The sequence below is a fragment of the Eretmochelys imbricata genome, chromosome 8 (genome assembly GCF_965152235.1).
Source record: "Eretmochelys imbricata isolate rEreImb1 chromosome 8, rEreImb1.hap1, whole genome shotgun sequence".
NCBI classification, from domain to species: domain Eukaryota; kingdom Metazoa; phylum Chordata; order Testudines; family Cheloniidae; genus Eretmochelys; species Eretmochelys imbricata.
In genome coordinates this window covers 1,083,068-1,105,334 of record NC_135579.1, presented here as the reverse complement: position 1 = coordinate 1,105,334, position 22,267 = coordinate 1,083,068, and the positions used below count along the sequence as shown (strand labels likewise).

The following is a 22,267-nucleotide window of genomic DNA, read 5'->3' as shown; positions in this document are numbered from 1 at the left end:
TCCCCTCATCCACAGAGCCAGTTATCTCGTCATAGAAGGCAGTTAGGTTAGTCAGGCATGACTTGCCCTTGGTGAATCCATACTGACTGTTCCTGATCATTTTCCTCTCCTCTAAGTGCTTCAGAATTGATTCCTTGAGGACCTGCTCCATGATTTTTCTAGGGACTGAGGTGAGGCTGACTGGCCTGTAGTTCCCCGGATCCTCCTCCTTCCCTTTTTTAGAGATGGGCACTACATTAGCCTTTTCCAGTCGTCCGGGACTTCCCCCGATCACCATGAGTTTTCAAAGATAATGGCCAATGGCTCTGCAATCACATCCGCCAACTCCTTTAGCGCTCTCGGATGCAGCGCATCCAGCCCCATGGACTTGTGCATGTCCAGCTTTTCTAAATAGTCCCGAACCACTTCTTTCTCCACAGAGGGCTGGTCACCTCCTCCCCATGCTGTGCTGCCCAGTGCAGTAGTCTGGGAGCTGACCTTGTTCGTGAAGACAGAGGCAAAAAAAGCATTGAGTACATTAGCTTTTTCCACATCCTCTGTCACTAGGTTGCCTCCCTCATTCAGTAAGGGGCCCACACTTTCCTTGACTTTCTTCTTGTTGCTAACATACCTGAAGAAACCCTTCTTGTTACTCTTAACATCTCTTGCTAGTTGCAACTCCCAAGTGTGATTTGGCCTTCCTGATTTCACTCCTGCATGCCTGAGCAATATTTTTATACTCCTCCCTGGGCATTTGTCCAATCTTCCACTTCTTGTAAGCTTCTTTTTTGTGTTTAAGATCAGCAAGGATTTCACTCTTAAGTGAAGCTGGTCGCCTGCCATATTTACTATTCTTTCTACGCATCGGAATGGTTTGTTCCTGCAACCTCAATAAGGATTCTTTAAATACACCCAGCTCTCCTGGACTCCTTTCCCACTCATGTTATTCTCGCAGGGGATCCTGCCCATCAGTTTCCTGAGGGAGTCAAAGTCTGCTTTTCTGAAGTCCAGGGTCCATATTCTGCAGCTCTCCTTTCTTCCTTGTGTCAGGATCCTGAACTCGACCATCTCATGGTCACTGCCTCCCAGGTTCCCATCCACTTTAACTTCCCCTACAAATTCTTCCTAACATGAATTCCTAACATGGACTAACATGAAGGGGAAAGGCGTCCAGGAGAGATGGCTGTATTTCAAGGAATCCCTGTTGAGGTTACAGGGACAAACCATCCCGATGTGTCGAAAGAATAGTAAATATGGCAGGCGACCAGCTTGGCTTAACGGTGAAATCCTAGCAGATCTTAAGCATAAAAAAGAAGCTTACAAGAAGTGGAAGGTTGGACATATGACCAGGGAAGAGTATAAAAATATTGCTCGGGCATGTAGGAATGAAATTAGGAGGGCCAAATCGCACCTGGAGCTGCAGCTAGCGAGAGATGTTAAGAGTAACAAGAAGGGTTTCTTCAGGTATGTTGGCAACAAGAAGAAAGCCAAGGAAAGTGTGGGCCCCTTACTGAATGAGGGAGGCAACCTAGTGACGGAGGATGTGGAAAAAGCTAATGTACTCAATGCTTTTTTTGCCTCTGTCTTCACGAACAAGGTCAGCTCCCAGACTGCTGTGCTGGGCATCACAACATGGGGAATAGATGGCCAGCCCTCTGTGGAGAAAGAGGTGGTTAGGAACTATTTAGAAAAACTGGACGTGCACAAGTCCATGGGGCCGGACGAGTTGCATCCGAGAGTGCTAAAGGAACTGGCGGCTGTGATTGCAGAGCCATTGGCCATTATCTTTGAAAACTCGTGGCGAACGGGGGAAGTCCCGGATGACTGGAAAAAGGCTAATGTAGTGCCAATCTTTAAAAAGGGAAGAAGGAGGATCCTGGGAACTACAGGCCAGTAAGCCTCACTTCAGTCCCCGGAAAAATCATGGAGCAGGTCCTCAAAGAATCAATCCTGAAGCACTTACATGAGAGGAAAGTGATCAGGAACAGTCAGCATGGATTCACGAAGGGAAGGTCATGCCTGACTAATCTAATCGCCTTCTATGATGAGATTACTGGTTCTGTGGATGAAGGGAAAGGAGTGGATGTATTGTATCTTGACTTTAGCAAAGCTTTTGACACGGTCTCCCACAGTATTCTTGTCAGCAAGTTAAGGAAGTATGGGCTGGATGAATGCACCATAAGGTGGTAGAAAGTTGGCTAGATTGTCGGGCTCAACGGGTAGTGATCAATGGCTCCATGTCTAGTTGGCAGCCGGTGTCAAGTGGAGTGCCCCAAGGGTCGGTCCTGGGGCCGGTTTTGTTCAATATCTTCATAAATGATCTGGAGGATGGTGTGGATTGCACTCTCAGCAAATTTGCAGATGATACTAAACTGGGAGGAGTGGTAGATACGCTGGAGGGCAGGGATAGGATACAGAGGGACCTGGACAAATTGGAGGATTGGGCCAAAAGAAATCTGATGAGGTTCAATAAGGATAAGTGCAGGGTCCTGCACTTAGGACGGAAGAACCCAATGCACAGCTACAGACTAGGGACCGAATGGCTAGGCAGCAGTTCTGCGGAAAAGGACCTAGGGGTGACAGTGGACGAGAAGCTGGGTATGAGCCAGCAATGTGCCCTTGTTGCCAAGAAGGCCAATGGCATTTTGGGATGTATAAGTAGGGGCATTGCCAGCAGATCGAGGGACGTGATCGTCCCCCTCTATTTGACATTGGTGAGGCCTCATCTGAAGTACTGTGTCCAGTTTTGGGCCCCACACTACAAGAAGGATGTGGATATATTGGAGAGAGTCCAGCGAAGGGCAACAAAAATGATTAGGGGACTGGAACACATGACTTATGAGGAGAGGCTGAGGGAACTGGGATTGTTTAGTCTGCAGAAGAGAAGAATGAGGGGGGATTTGATAGCTGCTTTCAACTACCTGGAAGGGGGTTCCAAAGAGGATGGCTCTAGACTGTTCTCAGTGGTAGCAGATGACAGAACAAGGAGTAATGGTCTCAAGTTGCAGTGGGGGAGGTTTAGGTTGGATATTAGGAAAAACTTTTTCCCTAGGAGGGTGGTGAAACACTGGAATGTGTTGCCTAGGGAGGTGGTGGAATCTCCTTCCTTAGAAGTTTTTAAGGTCAGGCTTGACAAAGCCCTGGCTGGGATGATTTAATTGGGTATGGGTCCTGCTTTTGAGCAGGGGGTTGGACTAGATGACCTCCTGAGGTCCCTTCCAACCCTGATATTCTATGATTCTTCCCGGTTTGTGAGCAGCAGGTCAAGAAGAGCTCTGTCCCTAGTTGGTTCCTCCAGCACTTGCACCAGGAAGTTGTCCCCTACACTTTCCAAAATCTTCCTGGATTGTCTGTGCACTGCTGTATTTCTCTCCCAGCGGATAACCGGGTGATTGAAGTTTCCCATGAGAACCAGGGCCTGCAATCTATTCACTTCTGTTAGTTGCTGGAAGAAAGCCTCGTCCACCTCATCCCCCTGGTCCGGTGGTCTATAGCAGACTCCCACCACGACATCACCATTGTTGCTCACACTTTTAAACTTAATCCAGAGACTCAGGTTCTTCTGCAGTTTCATGCCGGAGCTCTGAGCAGTCTTACTGCTCTCTTACATACAGTGCAACTCCCCCACCTTTTCTGCCCTTCCTGTCCTTCCTGAACAGTTTATATCCATCCATGACAGTACTCCAGTCATGTGAGTTATCCCACCAAGTCTCTGTTATTCCAATCACATCATAATTCCTTGACTGTGCCAGGACTTCCAGTTCTCCCTGCTTGTTTCCCAGGCTTCTTGCCTTTGTGTATAGGCACTTGAGATAACTCGCTGATCGACCGGCTTTCTCAATATGAGGCAGGAGCCCTCCCCTCTTGCGCTCTCCTGCTTGTGCTTCCTCCCAGTATCCCACTTCCCCACTTACCTCAGGGCTTTGGTCTCCTTCCCCCAGTGAACCTAGTTTAAAGCCCTCCTCACTAGGTTAGCCAGCCTGCTTGCGAAGATGCTCTTCCCTCTCTTCATTAGGTGGAGCCCGTCTCTGCCTAGCACTCCTCCTTCTTGGAACACCATCCCATGGTCAGAGAATCCAAAGCCTTCTCTTTGACACCACCTGCGTAGTCATTTGTTGACTTCCACAATTCAACGGTCTCTACCCGGGCCTTTTCCGTCCACAGGGAGGATGGACGAGAACACCACTTGCGCCTCAAACTCCTTTATCCTTCTTCCCAGAGCCATGTAGTCTGCAGTGATCTGCTCAAGGTCATTCTTGGCAGTATCATTGGTGCCCACATGGAGAAGCAGGAAGGGGTAGCGATCCGAGGGCTTGATGAGTCTTGGCAGTCTCTCCGTCACATCGTGAATCCTGGCAAGCAGCAGACTTCTCGGTTTTCCCGGTTGGGGTGGGAGATAGATAACTCAGTCCCCCTGAGGAGGGAGTCCCCAACCACCACCACCCGCCTCCTTCTCTTGGGAGCAGTGGTCGTGGAACTCCCTTTCCTAAGACAGTGCATCTCATGCCTTCCAGTTGGTGGAGTCTCCTGCTCCCTTCCCTCAGATGTATCATCTAGTCCATTCTCCGCATTAGTACCTGTGGATAGAACATGAAAATGGTTGCTTACCTGTATCTGCATTGCTGGTACATGGATGCTCCCCTTTCTTCTGGAGGTAACATGTTGCCAAATTTCTTCATCGTCCTTCTGTCCCTGCTGCGCAGCCTGCTCTGAATCTTCAGTATGTTGTGCTCGTAGAAGCATATCCTGAGGTGTGTCCAGGAAATCTTCAGTTTCTCTTATGTAACGCAGGGTCGATACTTGTTTCTCCAGACCTTGAACTGTTTCTTCCAATATGGAGACCAGCTTGTACTTTGTAGACAAAGTCACTTCTGTCCTGTGGAAGAAAGACAAACATGGCACATCCTGTGCAGGTAACAACAGCTGAACGCTCATCATACATATTACCTTCCTTCTATAGCTTCCTCAGCTGTTACAGTAACTACTCAGAGAAGCCTGCAAGATGAAAGCCTCAGTGGGCTTACCCCAGGCAAACTCGCTCTGTTAACCTCTCTGCTGTTAGCTGCAAAACGCCTTTCTGCTTTGAATTCTGTTCTTTAACAATGCAAATGAAACCTGGACAATTATTTCCAAAAGTATAATGCATTTTCTTCAGTTAGAGAGAGGGAGGGAGGGAGAGAGAGAAAACTAACATTTTGGTCAGTAAAATCTTGACCTATAAATAGTTGGAACTGGGTCCATATATTCCAGCCCAAACAGTTGTCATCTTACTGTTAAATTAACAATTTAGTTGCAGGACTTAAAAGTGTGAAGGGAGAGGCTTAGCGTAGGACTCTATGCATCTGTGTTCTGCCTGGAACCCCAGGGCAATGCTCTTGGAAGCCACTCTGTGTGTTTTGCTGTTGCAGCCCTAGAGGTTCATGTACAGTGTATCGCATCTGGAATGTTTTAGAGCTGTTGGACTGCTGAAGTGACATGAGGCAGGTCACTGGTGAGGCCTGTAGGCAGGGGCAGATAGCTAGCACATTGGGGCTAATGGTAACACCTGTATTATGTGAAAGCCTGTTGTACCCACCTTTACCTGGAGCATGTCTACACTTAAACTGCTACAGCGACAGCTGCTGCTGCATTGCAGCTGCACCACTGTAGCACTGGGAGGGAGTTTGGGTGCGGGGTGTGGGCTCTGGGCTGGGGCAGGGGTTTGGGGTACAGGAGGGGGTGTGGGCTCTGGCTGGGCGACGCTTACGTTGGGTGGCTCCCAAAAGTGACCGGCATGTCTCTCTGGCAGTGGCTCCTAGGTGGGTGGGGTCAGGGAGGCTCCGTGCACTGCCCCTGCCTGCAGGTTCCGCCGCAGCTCCCACTGGCCGCAGTTCCTGGAGACCCCTCCCTCTTTCGCCTGGGGCCACTGGGATGTGCTGGTCGCTTCCGGGAGTGGCGCAGGGCCAGGGCAGGCAGGGAGCCTGCCTTAGCCCCGCTGTGCTGATGGACTTTTAGTGCCTAAAATCTCCTGGTTTGGCTTCAGTAGCCTCCGGGAGATAGAGAGAGGGGGAGGAGTTGAGGGAGGATGGGGGAGAGTTGATCAGCGGGGCCTGGGGACCCCCAGGGGTCCCCCAGGGGTTTGCAGACGCCAGTTTGAGAAATGCTGGTGTAACCACTACTTATGACAATGGGAGGGGTTCTCCCAACAGCATATTAATTCACCTCCCCAGGAGGTGGGAGGTAGGTTGATTGACAGAAGCATTTTAGCACTGTCTAGCCTGGGGGTTAGGTCATTTTAACTACATTGCTATGGGGTGTGGATGTTTCACATCCCCTGAGCAACATAGTTGGTCAACCTAATTTTTTAGTGTAGACCAGGCCTAACTCTAACACCATTTAATACCATTACTACTTCACAGTAAGAGAGCAGAGGGAAGATTTAGATTTGCCAGAAACATACACTTCCTTCAAAAAGATGAAGTCAGTTAGCCACAGTGTCACTGGCACATATTGGTCAGAATTCCAGAGAGTCTAGGGGCTGGTCTACACTGAAAACTTACCTCTGCATAGCTCTGTTAAGCAGACCTAGCCCCGATGTAGACAGTGCGGGGTGACAGAATAACTCTTCTGTCAATCTAGCTGCCTCCTCTCAGGGAGGTGGATTACCTCTGCCAACAGGAGAAACCTTCCCATCGGATGCGTGTTCCATGCCTAGACCAGCCCTCTGGGGATGTCTGTGGTACAGCGGCTGCAGCGCCATGGTGTCCGCGCTTCCTGCACTGACGTAGGGGTTTTTCCGTCAACGTAATCTAAGTACAGCAGATTATTCAGGGCGTGTCTACGCTTACAGCACTGTAGGGGCGCAGCTGTAGTGCTGATTGGAGACGCGACCTGTGCCGACAGGAGAAGCTCTCCCATAGGCGTCGTGCTCCACCTCCTTGAGAGGCAGTAGCTGGGTTAACCGGAGAAGCCCTCCCATCAACACCAAGCGTTGGGTGGGTCAGTGTTACTGTGTTGCTCAGAATGGAGGATGTTTCCACGCCGCGGGCGACACAAGTTTGTAGTATAGACCAGGGCACAGAAGATGCTGAAAGTGTTTTGAAAAGAAAATAAGCTACACATGAAATCGCTGTTTGGGGGGAGGGTGATTAGAGGTGGAAGAGTAGTTGGGAATGGGGGAGAGGTGTCTGGGGATCAGGTGATGGGGACTAGGTGCAGTGGCAGGAAGGGAAGAGGGTCATGAAGGTGAATGACAGGGAGTCAGAGGGAAAGTAAGAGCAGGGGTGCCTGTCAGTCCCACATACCCCTCCCACATATGTGCTGTGCCCTGGGGATGAGACTCCCCTCATGTGAGCCAGGTTCGCGGGGGTGGGAGGGAGAGGCCTTGCTTTTTCTCCCTATGTGAGTTAGGATTTGGGATTCCCTGCCCCCCCGAAGTGGAGCCTGAGCCCTGGTCTCTGCCCCCTTGTATGCACTAGGCTCTGGGGGGCTCCTGTCCATCCACTGGAGTCTGACCCCTTCATGTGAACCAGGTTGTTTTTCCAGGGTATCTGAGCCCTCTCCCTGCCCCTATGTGAGATGAGGAAGCTCTGCCCCTCTGGGGAGCTGAGAACAGGCATGCTCAGAGCATGCATCAAGAACATACTGCTGAGACTGGGTTGAGGAGCTGAGAACAGGTATGCTTGACTCATGTCAGAAACTCTCCTGCACCCAGGGGGAGGGGGGAGAAGAGATGGGCACACCCACTGACATGTGTGGAACAATCCACAGGTCTCTTAGCTATTGTTTCAGGCTATAGTCATCTCCATCAGGTGCTTTCCTTCAGCTGAAAACGTCTCCGTAAGGTGAATGGGCCACTTCACACCTCTCCGAGTCTGCAACTCTGAACCCATCCTGGGAGGAAATCTGAGAACGAACTGTACACATGTGGGAAAAATCTGCCCCTGTCAAGTTTGATTTATTAATTTAGGAGAAATTTAATCTGAGCACAGCCGAATATTCAGAAGGCTCTGAAACTATTTTTGAAAATCATTTCCATGTGTGAATGCTCACTGGGAGAGGAGGGGTGATTTGGCGGTGAGGGTTTAGGTGTGCAGTGGGAGATGGGGGTAATATGGAGAGGGGTATACATGGGAACGGGTGGTAGGGGAGCTTAGGCAAGGGGGGGATTGGGGGAAAACGAGGGGTTGGAGAATCAGGGCTAGCCAAGGAAGTTGGGGGGCTAGGAGTGGGGGATGTCATTCCTGAATTCTCACCTTCATGTGCATGTGGGATCTCAGGGAGGTCTACCCCCCTGAAAGGGTCTAAGCCCCTCCTCCTGCTCCTCCATGTGAACCTGGATCTCATGGGGGACAGGGCCTTAGTGTAACAGATTTAAACATCTGAAATCCAAAAAGTGAATAGTTAAGATATCCCCCCTTTGTGTGTGGGGTGACTTGCGGGAGGGGTGGACGGGATGGGTCTGGGGCATGGCGGAAGTTTAGCTGAGCAACTCGGGATGGGGAGTGGGAATGAGGGGCTGGGCTCAGTGTGGAGCTCTGGCTGGCAGGCGGCCCTCTAGTGAGCGGCAGCCTGTGATACATGTATGTAGCAGCACAGGGCAAGAGACCGCAGGGAGCAGCTTCTGACATGTGATTGGCCTCTGCAGTGCAGCGAGTGGCACCGTGGGACGGGGTGGGAAGGGGGAGCTGGAGACGTTGGCAGGGTGGGACGATCCATGTTCAGGAGAATGGTGGGAGGGGTGGAGAGAGACCCCAGTCTTCTCATGTGCTTAATGTTACTCTAACATCCGTGTGATAAAACTGGCAAGGTTTGGGGACCGAGATCAGGGGTGAGGTTTCTCTCGCTGGCTCTGACCCACCATTGTCCCCATTGCACACTAACAACATGTACTGGGGTGGGGCGAAGGAGCACTATGTAACCACACAGCAGCTGTATGGCCCAATGGAAAGACCACTGAACTGGGACTATTCCTAGCTCTGTCACAGCCTGGTGGGCGACCTTGGGTAAGTCATGTCACTTCTGTGACTCAGTTTCTCATTTAAAGGGGAAAGTTCCTTGAAATCTGCTTATGAAAAGCACTGTGTGAAAGCGAGTTACTTATTACCTAGCCACAGGAGCCTATCAGCTGCAAATCTAGGTGAGAACTGAAACTGTCTCAATGACCACTAACTCCTACCAACAGACATTTCTTTAACAAAACCTAAGAAATTAAATGGCCAAAACACTGACAGAGTTAAGGCTGCCTGGTGTGAGCTTGTGCCCTTCTAGAACATCAAGTTCACCAGAACTCAGACTTCTGAAAACCAGGACATACAGACTTCAGGTAAATGTCCACACAACCTTAACTCTGCCCCTCTTGGAGCGATACCCCAACAGATCCATCACACCTGCACTCCCACTCTGCCTTGTCTCGGTAATGAACAGGCGCTTCCTTCACTTGCCCTGTGCTCAAACACTGCATCTGCTTTCTCCTCCTCTCCCCCACCTTCCCCCGAATAGCACACTTGTCACATTTAACTGTTTTTGTACCTTTTATGGCCCCTTCACTCTTGCACACAGCAGCCCAGCTAAACCTACACTTTCCCCTACCCATCATTAAATCTGGACTGCTCCCACCTCACTACTGACGGTACCCATGGCAAGAGTGCCCCAGTGCCCGCTGCTGACACAATTCACGCAACTTGATTGACATGATGCAGACTGGAACCTCAAGATAGATATGTTCCTCCTTTGATTCAGACCCAGATCTCCTCATATCACAGGCACAGCTCTTCCAAGCTACTCCAACATATTCCTCCACCATTCAGTACAGCTATCCCTAACAGACTGAGTGCAGCTGGAGAGCATGCAGGTAATTCCCAGTGGCTGTTGCCAGCTCCAGGGGGGGCAGAGTTAAGGTTGCACGGGCTTTTACTGTAACTCTATTTCCTGGTTTTCAGGAGTTGGAGTTTTGCTGAACTCAACGTTCCAGAAGGGCATAAGATACCACAGGGCTACCTGCAGGTCTTTTGCTATTTCATTTGATGAAAGGCTGAACAGACAGGCAAGCAAGTCTCCATCCCAGTGGTCTAACTGGGGCCGGGGGCGAATTAATATTAGTCTGTTTTCCCCACCTGAGTCCCTCCATCTCCTTCATCCAGGCTGTTCACCAGTAAGGCCCTCTTGACCCGGGACCCTCTTCTGGAGTCAGGCTCCTGCCATCACCTAGGGAAGGGTTCTTTCTCTGGACTGAGGGCCCCGCAGAGATCAAACTGCTGCAGCTCTTCTCTGGAGCTGTGCGTAGTTCCCCAGCAATCTGGACGTTTTGCTGCCTGGTAAGGTCCTTTTGCTGCGACCAGGCCTCCCTAGGGCTTTGCCCCTTGTAGCACTTTTGGAACCTGCTCCCTCCATGAGCCCCTTTCCTAGGTCCCCTTTTCTGGTGCGTTCTCTAACCAGCTCCCCTGAGAAGCCCCTTTCCTCAAGACCTGCCTCTTTGTGTTCTGGTGTCCCCCTGCCTCAGCTCTTATAATCTTTATAAGGCCTGTGTGTTCCTTAATTACTTAACTGCTGCCTAGCCACATTGGTAATTAACAACTCAGAGGTGGATCTGGGTTGGCTCATTCTCATTAGTGGAGCTGGCCCCTGACTCCCCTGAAATAGCTCGCCCACCTGCCTATGTGTAGACTTGTGATATCATGTGGATTTGGGCATTCAATTTCCTAACCAGTAACAGAAATTCAGGTGTGGCTTCTGGAGGCAGGTGTGGCGCCTGTCTTGATGCCCCTCCCAGTGAGCCATGTCTCCGCCAGTCACACTCGGATTTTATAGTTTGGTTCCTTTCATAAAGGCGACAGACTGACAATGCAGGCTTGCCTGCTCTCTCACTCCCGTGGATTTTGGGAGGGGGAGCAGCGGTGGTTCTGCATGCATAAACCAAACTGCCAGAGAAATGGCAAAGATATCATGACCATACATGCATTCAGTGTAGTATAAAGTGTTTTATCAGCAAACTCCGTTTCCTGCATTTGTCTGAGAAGCAGAATAATATTAGCTTGTATGTGCCCAGCACTTTTCCTTTACTCAGTGGCAGATATTGTGCATCTGTTGTTCTGATCGCCACCTTCCAGACAGAACTGCCTCAGGATATTCTGCTTCCTTGTCTGTGAACTAAGACATCTGACTGAACTGGATAGTAATTGGTGTTGGCTATGAGCTGAAAGCTTTTACTGCTGAACGGTGTGATGTCTGGCTACAGTGGATTGGGAAGGAGTGGGGGGAGGAAATTGTTGGCGTCCTGTGAAAGATGTCCGAACAAGAAATATTAGCTTTTTTTAAAAATAGAAATCACCACTGGTGATTGTCCGATGATGTTCCAATGAGATGTGAGACTTTCTTCAAAGGTGTCTGTCACTTACTTGATTCCTCATGTTCTGATTTCTGTCCAAAGAATCGAGCCAAGAAGAAACCTGCTCCAGTGAAGTATGACGTTGGAGATCTAGTCTGGGCTAAGTTCAACAGACGACCGTGGTGGCCCTGCACAATCTGTCATGATCCAGTACTCGACTGTCACTCAAAAATGAAAGGTACTGTACCCACCTGAACGACACAGTTAAGGACACCTAGTGCCAGAGTTGCTGCGGTTCTTTGTTACTAATAAGCATTTGGGCAGCCCTTTAACCGCACGGCAGTGCATAGAGGTCAAAAATGATGGTCCCTGCCACGGGAACCTACGGTATAGATTAGACAAATACTGATATGAAGTTAGCAAAGGAAGTATAGGGATGGGGAGATGAAGGTTAAGACAGATGAGAATGATGGGGGTCAGATAGCAGTTGGATCGTGTAGATTCCGGCATTTTAAATTGGGGAGTAGATTGTACCACTGAGCTCCATTCTTGTGCTAAGCAAGAGATGCATGTTCTGAGGAGCAGAGCAGTGGTGCCTGGCGCAGACCAAGAGGGATGGCATTGCAGGCATAGGGAGCAGCATGAAAAGGGAAAGAAGGGACAAGGGTGGGAGGAGAGAGGGTGGAGCGAGATGAGAGGGTTGGGCAGAGTGCCAGGGAAAACTGCAGGAGTAGGGAGTGGGATGGGGCCAGGCACAGCTGTACAGAGCCTGACAAGTGAGGGTGAGGAATTTGAACTGTACGTGGAAAGAAACGGGGAGGCAGTGAATGGACTCAAGGAGGCTGGTGGTGGGAAGAGGAACAGAGCAGTGGGAAAGGGAGATCGTTTTAGCTGCTGGATGCAAGGGAGAGGTCTACAGACCAGTAGATCACAGTTTTCCTGGTACAAAGGCTTGGGAGGAAGATGAGGAGAAGTTTAGTTTTTGCCTCATTTCATATAAGGAGGTGAACTCCCCACAGATGTCTCTTATTGGAGAGGCCTCGGGAGAGCTGGAGATTGAGTGGTAGATCTGAGGGCCATTGGCCCCAGGGGTAATGCACCAGGGGAGCAGAGAAGGGGTGAGTGAGAAGGAGGAGGAGAATAAAGGGGACCAAGGACAGATCCCTGAGGCACATGCACCAGGGGGAGGAAAGAGGAAGAGGATTCTCCTTGGGTAACAGTCAGAAAGAGGAGAGGGCCAGGAAACGACAGAGTCCTGTGAGCCCAAGACGGGGTAGGGGGTGGTGGTGGTATCAACGTGAGTGGTCAGTGGTGACAGAGGTAGAAGAGAGGTCAGGTAAACAGAGGAGAAGAGACTCTTTGATTTGGAAACTGACCTTGCACTTCACTCAGATGTATTTAAACTGCTGGCCATGTAAAGTTAGCTACAGCAGGGGACTATTTTATTCCAGCATATCATGAATGGGGGGACCTGTATATTTCTGGGTATTTCTTTCTCCTTGTTTTCCCTCCAGCCTCTCTCTCTCTCTCTCTCCACATTCCCTTGGTAACTGAACACCTTTGAAATGTCAGTCTGTCTGGGATAGTGCTCTGTATGCAGGACAGGCTGCTGTTTAGTGATGTGGTGTTTTTGCAACTTTTGTGGCCCTCACCAGTCTGGAAGGGTAGACTCTGAGAGCATGCAGTGTTAGTGACTCTCAGCTCAGACTGTTAAAATCTCCAGCTGAAACTCAAAAGAAGCCCTACAAAAAGGGAAACTAGGTCAAATGACAAAGGATGCATATAAACAAATAACAGAAGTATGTAGGGACATATTAGAAAGGCCGAGGCACAAAATGAGATCAAACTAGCTAGAGACATAAAGGGTAACAAGAAAACATTCTAGAAATACATTAGAAGCAAGAGGAAGACCAAGGTCAGAGTAGGCCCCTTACTCAATGAGTTCTTTGAGAACTGTTATTGTTCGTCTGTCCATCTGACATTTCCACATTTTCTGTTATTGTCAGTAACAGAAAATGTGGAAATGTCAGAAGTGCTAAATGATCTTTTTTTGTTTTGATTTTCACCAAAAAGTTTAGTTGCGATTGGTCATCTAACATAGTGATTCATGTAGGAGTAGAGGCCAAAATAGGGAACTAACACTTCAAGAGAACTTAGATGTCTTCCAGTCACCAGGGCCGATGAAACACATCCTAGAATACTCAAGGAGTTTACTGAGGAGATATCTGAGCCATTAGCAGTTATCTTCAAAAAGTCATGGAAGACAGGAGAGATTCCAGAGGACTTGAAAAGGGCAAATATAGTGTCAATCTATAAAAAGGGAAATAAGGACAACCCGGGGGAATTACAGACTAGTCAGCTTAACTTCATTACACAGAAAGATAATGGAACAAATAATCAAACAATCAATTTGCAAATACCTAGAAGATACTAAGGTGATAAGTAACAGTCAACATGGATTTGTCAAGAACAAATCGTGCCAAACCAACCTAATTGCTTTCTTTGACAGGGTAACAGGTCTTGCGGATGGGGGGAAGCGGTAGACGTGGTATATCTTGACTTTAGTAAGGCTTTTGGTACTGTCTTGCATGACCTTCTCATAAACAAACTAGGGAAATACAACCTAGATGGTGGGTGCAAAAAACCGGTTGGAAAAACGTTCCCAGAGAGTAGTTATAAGTTGTTCACAGTCAAGCTGGAAGGGCATATTGAGTGGTGTCCTGCAGGGATCAGTTCTGAGTCTGGTTCTGTTCAATATCTTCATCAGCGTGTTAGGTAATGGGATAGAGAGTATACTTATAAAGTTTGTGAATGATACCAAGCTGGGAGGGGTTGCAAGTGCTTTGGAGGACAGGATTAAAATTCAAAATGATCTGGACAAACTAGAGAAATGGTCTGAAGTAAATAGGATGAAATTCAATAAGGACAAATGCAAAGTATTCCATTTAGGAAGGAACAGTCAGTTACACACATACAAAATGGGTAATTACTGTGTAGGAAGGAGTACTGCAGAATGGGATCTGGGGGTCATAGTGGATCACAACCTAAATATGTATGAAAAGTATAACACTGTTGCAAAAAAAGCAAACGTAATTCTAGGATGTATTAGCAGGAGTGTTGTAAGCAAGACATGAGAAGTAATTCTTCCACTCTACTCCGCACTGATTGGATCGTATCTGAAATAGTGTGTCCAGTTCTGGACGCCACATTTCAGGAAAGATGTGGACAAACTGGAGTCCAGAGAAGAGCAACAAAAATGATTAAAGGTCTAGAAAACATGATCTACAAGGAAAGATTGAAAAAATTAGGTTTGTTTAGTCTTGAGAAGAGAAGACTGAGAGGGGACGTGATAACAGTTTTCAAGTACATAAAAGTTGGTTACAAGAGGAGGGAGGTAAATTGTTCTTCTTAACCTCTGAGGAGAGGACAAGCAACAATGGTCTTAAATTGCAGCAAGGGAGGTTTAGGCTGGAGATTAGGAAAACTTTCTGTCAGGGTAGTTAAGCACTGGAATAAATTACCCAGGGAGGTTGTGGAATCTCCATCACTGGAGATGGTTAAGAGCAGGGTGGACAAACACCTATCAGGGATGGTCTAGATAATTCTTAGTCCTGCCATGAGTGTAGGGGACTGGACTAGATGTCCTCTCGATGTCCCTTCCAGTCCTATGATTCTATGATACATAATTCCATAGACAGCATGTTATATTCCCCCCAAGTTCAGCAGCTTCACCACATTCTCATTTTCTGTCTCTCTCCTTTCCTTTCCCTCCCCTAAATCCCTTCACCCTAGTGTTAGATAATATCTGAATATACGGTTTAAATATGTGACAATTTAAGCAGCTCTGGGCCCTGAGGGACTGAGTACAGGCTCTTGAGACCAGAGTGGCTGAAGGGGCGGAACTAAGGGAGACGGGGAGGAACTGAGGGAGACAGAGAGGAACACAGATGGGGCACTTTCTGGGACACTGCAGTGTGGTTGTATCCCCAGACTGACCGCTTCTGTGCTGTTGAGGAGGATGAAAGTTTCAGGAAGAACATCCAACTGGAACAGAAGAAAACAGTCTCATAGTTGGGACCCTCCTTCAGGTGATGTCATGGTATCGTCTCACACTGACGATACCCCTCCAGGGGAGGGAGTCCCTGTTATTAGGAAGAGACAGGTAACAGTAATGGGGGATTTGGTCATTAGAAATATAGCTAGTTGGGTTTGTGGTAAATGGGAGAACCACATGGTGAATTGCTTGCCAGGTGTGAAGGCTGCAAATCTCTCGAAACATCTAGACACTCATGTGCAGTGCTGGGGAGGAGCCGGTGGTCATGGTACATGTAGATACCAATGACATAGGGAAAGCTAGAAGAGAGACTGCTAGGTAAGAGGAGGGGTTTAGGGTTATTAGGAACTGGAGAACCCTTTGGGAAAGGAGGAGCCTATACAGGAGAAATGGGCTCCACCTGAACCAAAATGGACACAAATTGCTGGCATATACAATTTAAAAGGTGGTAGAGGAGTTTTGAAACTAATGGCTGGGAGAAGTCGACAGATACGGAGGAGCACATGGTTCGGACAGAGACATCCCTTAGGGGAGCATTCTTTCACTGGGATTCTCTGCCCTAGTAAAGGGGAGAGGATAGAAGTGGATAAATTGCAGGTAGGAAATGAAGAGAAACAGTCAAATGAAAGAGTCCCATTCAGTTACCTCACATGAAGCAGGCAACTAAATACTAACCAATTTTAGAAGTGCTTGTATACGACTGCTAAAAGTCTATATAGTAAGATGGGGGAGCTCGAGTGCTTGGTATTAAATGAGGACATTGACATAGTCGGCCTCACAGAAACTGGGTGGAATGACGATAATCAGTGGGGCACGGTAATACCAGGGTACGAACTATATAGGAATGACAGAGTAGATCGCACTGGTGGGGAAGTGGCACTGTCTGTGAAAGAAAGCGTGGAGTCAAATATAGAACAACTCTTAAATGAATCAAACTGTCCCATAGAATCTCTCTGGATAGAAATTCCAGGCTTGAATAATAGGAGTATAGCAGAATGGATATACTACTGATCACCTGACCAAGATGGTGGTGATGCTTGTGAAATGCCAAGGGAGATTAGAGAGGCTATAAAAATAGAAAACTCAATAATAATAATAATAATAGGGGAGTTCAACTATCTCCATAGTGGCTGGGTACATGTCACCTCAGCACGGGATGCAGAGATAATATTTCTAGACACTATTAATGACTGTGTCTTGGAGCTGGTAGTCCTGGATCCCACAAGGAGGGAGGCAGTTTTTGATTTAGTTCTAAGTGGATCACAGGATATGGTAATAGTGGCCATAATGTGACTCAATTCAACATCCTTGGGGGGGGGGATTCCAAAGAAGCCCACCGCAGTAACATTTAACTTTAAGAAGGGGAGCTACAGAAAAAGGAGGAAGCTAGTTAAATGGAAATTAAAAGGAACAGTCACAAGAGTGAAATGCCTGCAAGCTGCATGGAAACGTTTTATAAAACCATAACGGAGGCTCAAACTACATATATATTCCAAGTTTTAAAAAAAAAAAAAAAAAAAAGGACCAAAAAAATGCCACCATGGCAAACCAGAATGAAAGAGGGGGTTAGAGGGAAAAAAGGCGCCGTTTTAAAATGGGAAGCCAGGCCCTGCTGAGGAAAATGGAAAGCAGCATGAACTCTGGCGAGTCAATGTAAAAATATAATTGGTCAGGCCAAAACTGAATTTGAAGAGCAACGAGCAAAAGACTCAAAAACTAACAGCAAAATTTATTTAAGTCCTTCAGAAACCGAAAAACGTCAGTGGGGCCACTGGACAAAGCGCCGAAAGGGCTCTCTGTGAAGACCCAAGGCCATTGCGGAGAAGCTAAATGAATTCTTTGGCTCTGTCTTTGCAGCAAAGGATGTGGGGGAGATTGCCACAGCTGAGCCATTCTTTTTAGGTGACAGATCTAAGGAGCTGTCCCAGATTGAGGTATCAGTAGAGGAGGGTTTGGAACAAATTGATAAATTAGACAGTAATAAGTCCCCAGGACCACATGGTATCACTCAAGTATTCTAAAGAAATTCAAATATGAAATTGCAGAACTACTAACTGTGGTATGTAACCTGTCATTTAAATCAGCATCTCTATTGGGTCACTGGAGGATATAACATGACACCAATATTTTAAAAAGGCTACAGAGGCAATCCTGTCAATTACAGGCCAGTAAGCTTAACTTTAGTAACATACAGATGAATACAGTATGTTGGGAAAGAGTCAACAGGGCTTTTGTAAAGAGAAATCATGCCTCACCAATCTATTAGAATTCTTTGGGGGGGTCAACAAACACGTTGACAAGGGGAGTCCAGTGGATATAGTGTGCCTGGACTTTCCGAAAGCCTTTGACAAGCTCCCTCACAAAGGACTCTTATCAAAATAATCAGTCATGGGATAAGAGGGAAGGTCCTCTCGTGGATCAGTAACTGGTTAAAAGACAGGAAACAAAGGGTAGAAATAAATGGTCAGTTTTCAGAATGGGGACACCTGGAACATGGGGTTTCATCCCTTATTATCCTGGCTCATAGCCATTGTGGAACCTATTATCCATAAATTTTTGAATATGTTGAACAGTATAGGTTCCCTAGGGATCTGTACTGTTCAGCATATTAATAAATCATCTGAAACATGGGGTGAACAGTGACATGGAAGAGTTTGCAGATGATACAAAGTTACTGAAGATAGTTAAGTCCAAAGCTGATTGGGAAGTGTTACAAAGGGATCTCACAAAACTGGGTGATTGGGCAATGAAATGGCAGATGAAATTCAGTGTTGATAAATACAAAAATCCTGCCATGAGTGCAGGGGACTGGACTTGATGACCTCTTGAGGTCCCTTCCAGTCCTATGATTCTATGAAAGTAATGCACATTGGAATGCATCCCAACTATACATGGGTCGAAGAAAGAGATCTTGAAGTCCTTGTGGATAGCTCTCTGAAAACACTCACTCAATGTGCAGCAGCAGTCAAAACAGCTAGAGAATGTTAGGAACCATTAGGAAAGAGATAAGAAGACAGTAAATATAATAACGCCACTTTGTAAATCCATGGTACACCCACACCTTGAATACTGTGCGAGTTCTCTTTGCCCCGTCTCAAAAATATATTGTAGAATTGGAAATAATATAGAGAAGGGCAACAAAAATGATGAGGGGGATGGAACAGCTTCCACATGAGGAGAGATTAAACAGACTGGGCCTGTTCAACTTAGAAAAGAGACGACTCGGGGGGAGATGAGAGCGGTCTATAAATCATGAATGACTTAGAGAAAGTGTCATTTGCCCCTTCCGATAACACAAGACCCTGGGGTCACCCAATGAAGTGAATAGGTAACAGGTTTGAGGGAAACGGAAGGAAACACTTCCACAGGCTGACTGTACGTTGTGTGAAGAACTCATGGCCAGGGGATGTTGTGAAGGCCAAAAGCATAAATGGGCTCAAAAAAGATTTCGATAAGTTCCTGCAGGATAGATTTATCAATCGCTATTAGCCAGGATGGTCAGGGTATCCCTAAGACTCTGCCTGATGCTGGGAGTGGATGGCGGGGATGGATCACTCTGTGATTGCCTGTTCTGTTCATTCCCTCTGGGTGTCTGGCACTAGCTGCTGTTGGCAGACAGGACACTGGGCTGGGTGGACCATTGGGCTGACTCGGTGTGACCGTTACGTTCTTTTTTAAATGTCATACTCTGGCTACTGTGACACCTCCTGAGAGCGTGTAATGGGCATTTTCCATTATTGGCTGCATCTAGTGGGAATGGTTGTTTCCCAGTCAGCATACAGCTGTGTGCAATTACTTCTAAAATGCGAATTTGGAATGGAGGTAATATGCTGGTTAACACGGTCCAACTGATGTGCTTGTCCTAGATAATCTCAGACCACAGCCCTCCCCGCACATTCTGCTCCTGCTCAGATCAGAACAGGTGTGGAAGAAATCTTTCTTTCCCTGGTTCCTCCCCTCCCCGCCCCATTGTGCTCTGTCTCCTTCCCTAATTAAACGACTTTAGGCACCAATTAAACCTTAGGTCTTTGATGCTATTGGGCAAATGGAATTTCCAGCATTGTCCACCTACTTCTGAAACGTACAAGTTCTCCCACCTGGCTGTTACTCCCTGCACTTGTTATGGAAACAAACACTGGGTTGTTCAAAGCCAGGCAGGTTGGTTCAAACCCATCACTTACCAGAGGGCTTGTCTCGTCTGTGACGTAGTGATTTGTTTAAAGTGGTTTTCCTCTCCTCAGTGAGACTGGCTGGTTCAGGGATTGGGAATAGGATATGTTGCAATCTTTTGCCTCTCTTTGGCCTGACACTAGGTCAGGTCAGTATTTGCCAAAAGTCTTTATGCTGTACCATGTTCTGAGTGCTGTACTGTGTCCTATCTGGTAAGTGAGTGGGTGGTCTCAGTCTAATCCTCGATGCCCATATCTCTAGAACACCGTGGGGAGTGGCACTGCTCCTGGCAGTCTCAGCAGAGAAGCCAAAGACTGAATTGCCCATGGAGACTGAACTGCCCTGTCACCGGTAGTGGCGGTCCCTGCGGAACAGGGTGGAGATGTGCTGGTGGGACAGTGTGGGGAAGAGGCCTGTAACATTTGTTCTATTGCCCTCAGTCCAACACCTTTCACAAGCACACAGGATTCCCTTTCAGCATGCCATGTAGCCCAACGTTACAATTCCTCTCATTCCTTCACCCTGCTGAGCTCACTGAATGCCCTTATCAAGAAAACACCTTTTAAGCAGTCACAAGTTTCCAGATCTGTGCTTGTGGTGGAGTCCTGCCTTTGCCTGGGGCTCCCAGTGCCCCCTGAGCATGCAGGTATCCAGTACAACTGCGCAACATCTCAGAGATTGCATGCACGCTCAGAGTAAGGACTAGCTGGAACACCTCGTTGTTCTGCTCCTTAGGTTCCTACACCTGTCGTCGCCACTGTTCTGAGTCCAGGATAGATGTTCAGTATCAGGCAATGATCTGCTGAACAAGCTGGAAATTAAGGCCTAGGATGATGTTTGGGGGTTTCCTCTCCCAGATTCCAGCACAGAGACAGCAGGGCTCTTCTCTCTGGGGGTTCGGGAGATGGAGGAAATGTGTGAATGAATCCAAAGTATCTAGTTTCTGTGTATCTCCATCCCACCTACCCGCAGTTTTCACAACCATCTAGAGCAGCGTTTCTCAAACTGGGGTCCGCAGATCATGCTGAACAACTCCTCCCCCTCCCTCCCAGCGCCTCCTGCACTTTGGGGAACAGTGGCCAATGGGAGCTGCAGGGGTGGTGCCTGGGGACGCGAGGGCAGCGTGCGGGGCCTCCCTGGCCGCTCCATGCACCATGGAGCTGGACATGGCTGCCACTTCTGGGAATAGGGTGGAGCCCCGAGCCCCTTCCCACACTCCAAATCCCTCACCCCAGCCCGGAGCCCCCCACCTGCACCCAGAGCCCTTCATCCCAGGCCCCACCCCAGAGCCTGCGCCCCCAGCTGTAGCCAGAACCCTCTTCTGCATCTCAGCCCCCTGCGCCAGCCCTGAGCCTGCTTCTGCACTTCAAAGCCCTTGGCCCCAGCCTGGAGCTCCCTCCTGCACCCCAAGCTCCACCCCAGAGCCCACACCCCCAGCCGGAGCCCTCACCCCTTCCTGCACCTGCCCCATCCCAGTGAAAAGTGAGTGAGGGTGGAGGAGGGGGGCTGGAGTGAGTGGGGGTGGGGCCTCAGAGAAGGAGTGGGGCCTTTAGGAAAGGGGGGGCAAGGGTGTTTGGTTTTGCGGAATTAGAAAGTTGGCTACCCTAGTGTGGCCTGCGGCTGAGCAAGGGCTTGAGGGTCTGTGAAAAATTTTAAATCAAAATGGGGGTCCTTGGGTTGCTAAAGTTTGAGAACTGCTGATCTAGAGGACTGGACAGTGTGATCGTTAAGAGGATTAAAATTAAGTTTGTTGCACTTTATATTAATTTCCTGTCACAGAGGGAGATGGTTGGGTTGTTTTCACCAAACTCCAGGTCTTTGCTCCAGTGAAGAAGCAAACTGTCTATCAACTTTTTAACAGCAAACTCCTCTCCAAGATGCAACATACTGACAAAAGCAAGGAAAACTAAAGACAAAAGCATACCCACCAACTCTCTGACTGGGAGTTGCCCTAGCTGGTATTTGTTTAGGATTTTGGGAAGATGTTATTAGGAGAATGTGTGGAGAATCTATTAATAAACTTTCTGTGCTTCTTTTCCCACACTAGTATGCTGTTTTAAGCAAGACAATAATCCTGTTTAATTTCTTTAAATAGTTTCCAATCGGAGACCATATCGAGAGTACTACGTAGATGCCTTAGGAGATCCTTCTGAGAAAGCCTGGGTTGCAGGAAAAGCTATTGTACTTTTTGAAGGCAGATATCAGTTTGAAGAGCTACCTGTCCTTCGGAGAAGAGGGAAGCAAAAAGAAAAAGGCTACAAGCACAAGGTAAAGCTTCTGTTCTTGGTAGCTTGCTTTGCTCACTCTTTTCTGAGGTTAAAAAGTAGCTTGCGTTTGCACAGCCAAATTGTTCTTGTATGTCTGGAAACGCACCCTAAAAATGGTTTTGTGCAGTGATAATTGTGAGGGCGCAGCTGGTAAATTGATTTGCAGAATTCCTGTGATGATCAGAGTTTTTAAGCCACAAGGAGTTTCCAGACGTGCTCCTATTTAAGGGCATGGTCTGTAGTTTGTAAGTTACTGTCGAGAGCATTCGGAGAGATGGAGAAGTTGTCACCCTGTCACTGTTTGACATATTCACAATCTATCTGTTTTATTCAACAGTACAGTTCTGTGAAGAAAGAACAGGAGGACTTGTGGCACCTTAGAGACTAACCAGTTGATTTGAGCATGAGCTTTCGTGAGCTTCATCGGATGAAGTGAGCTGTAGCTCACGAAAGCTTATGCTCAAATAAATTGGTTAGTTTCTAAGGTGCCAC

General features: G+C 47.9%; 1 protein-coding gene across 1 annotated transcript in view; it reads left to right on the top strand.

Moving 5' to 3' along the window:
* Window positions 1–22,267, top strand: part of NSD1 (nuclear receptor binding SET domain protein 1) — a 130,305-nt gene that overhangs the window by 25,045 nt on the left and 82,993 nt on the right. The window contains exons 5-6 of the mRNA XM_077824645.1: window positions 11,387–11,522; window positions 21,604–21,776. Of these exons, the coding sequence (XP_077680771.1) occupies window positions 11,387–11,522; window positions 21,604–21,776 (309 nt within the window). The remainder of the gene's footprint in view (window positions 1–11,386; window positions 11,523–21,603; window positions 21,777–22,267) is intronic.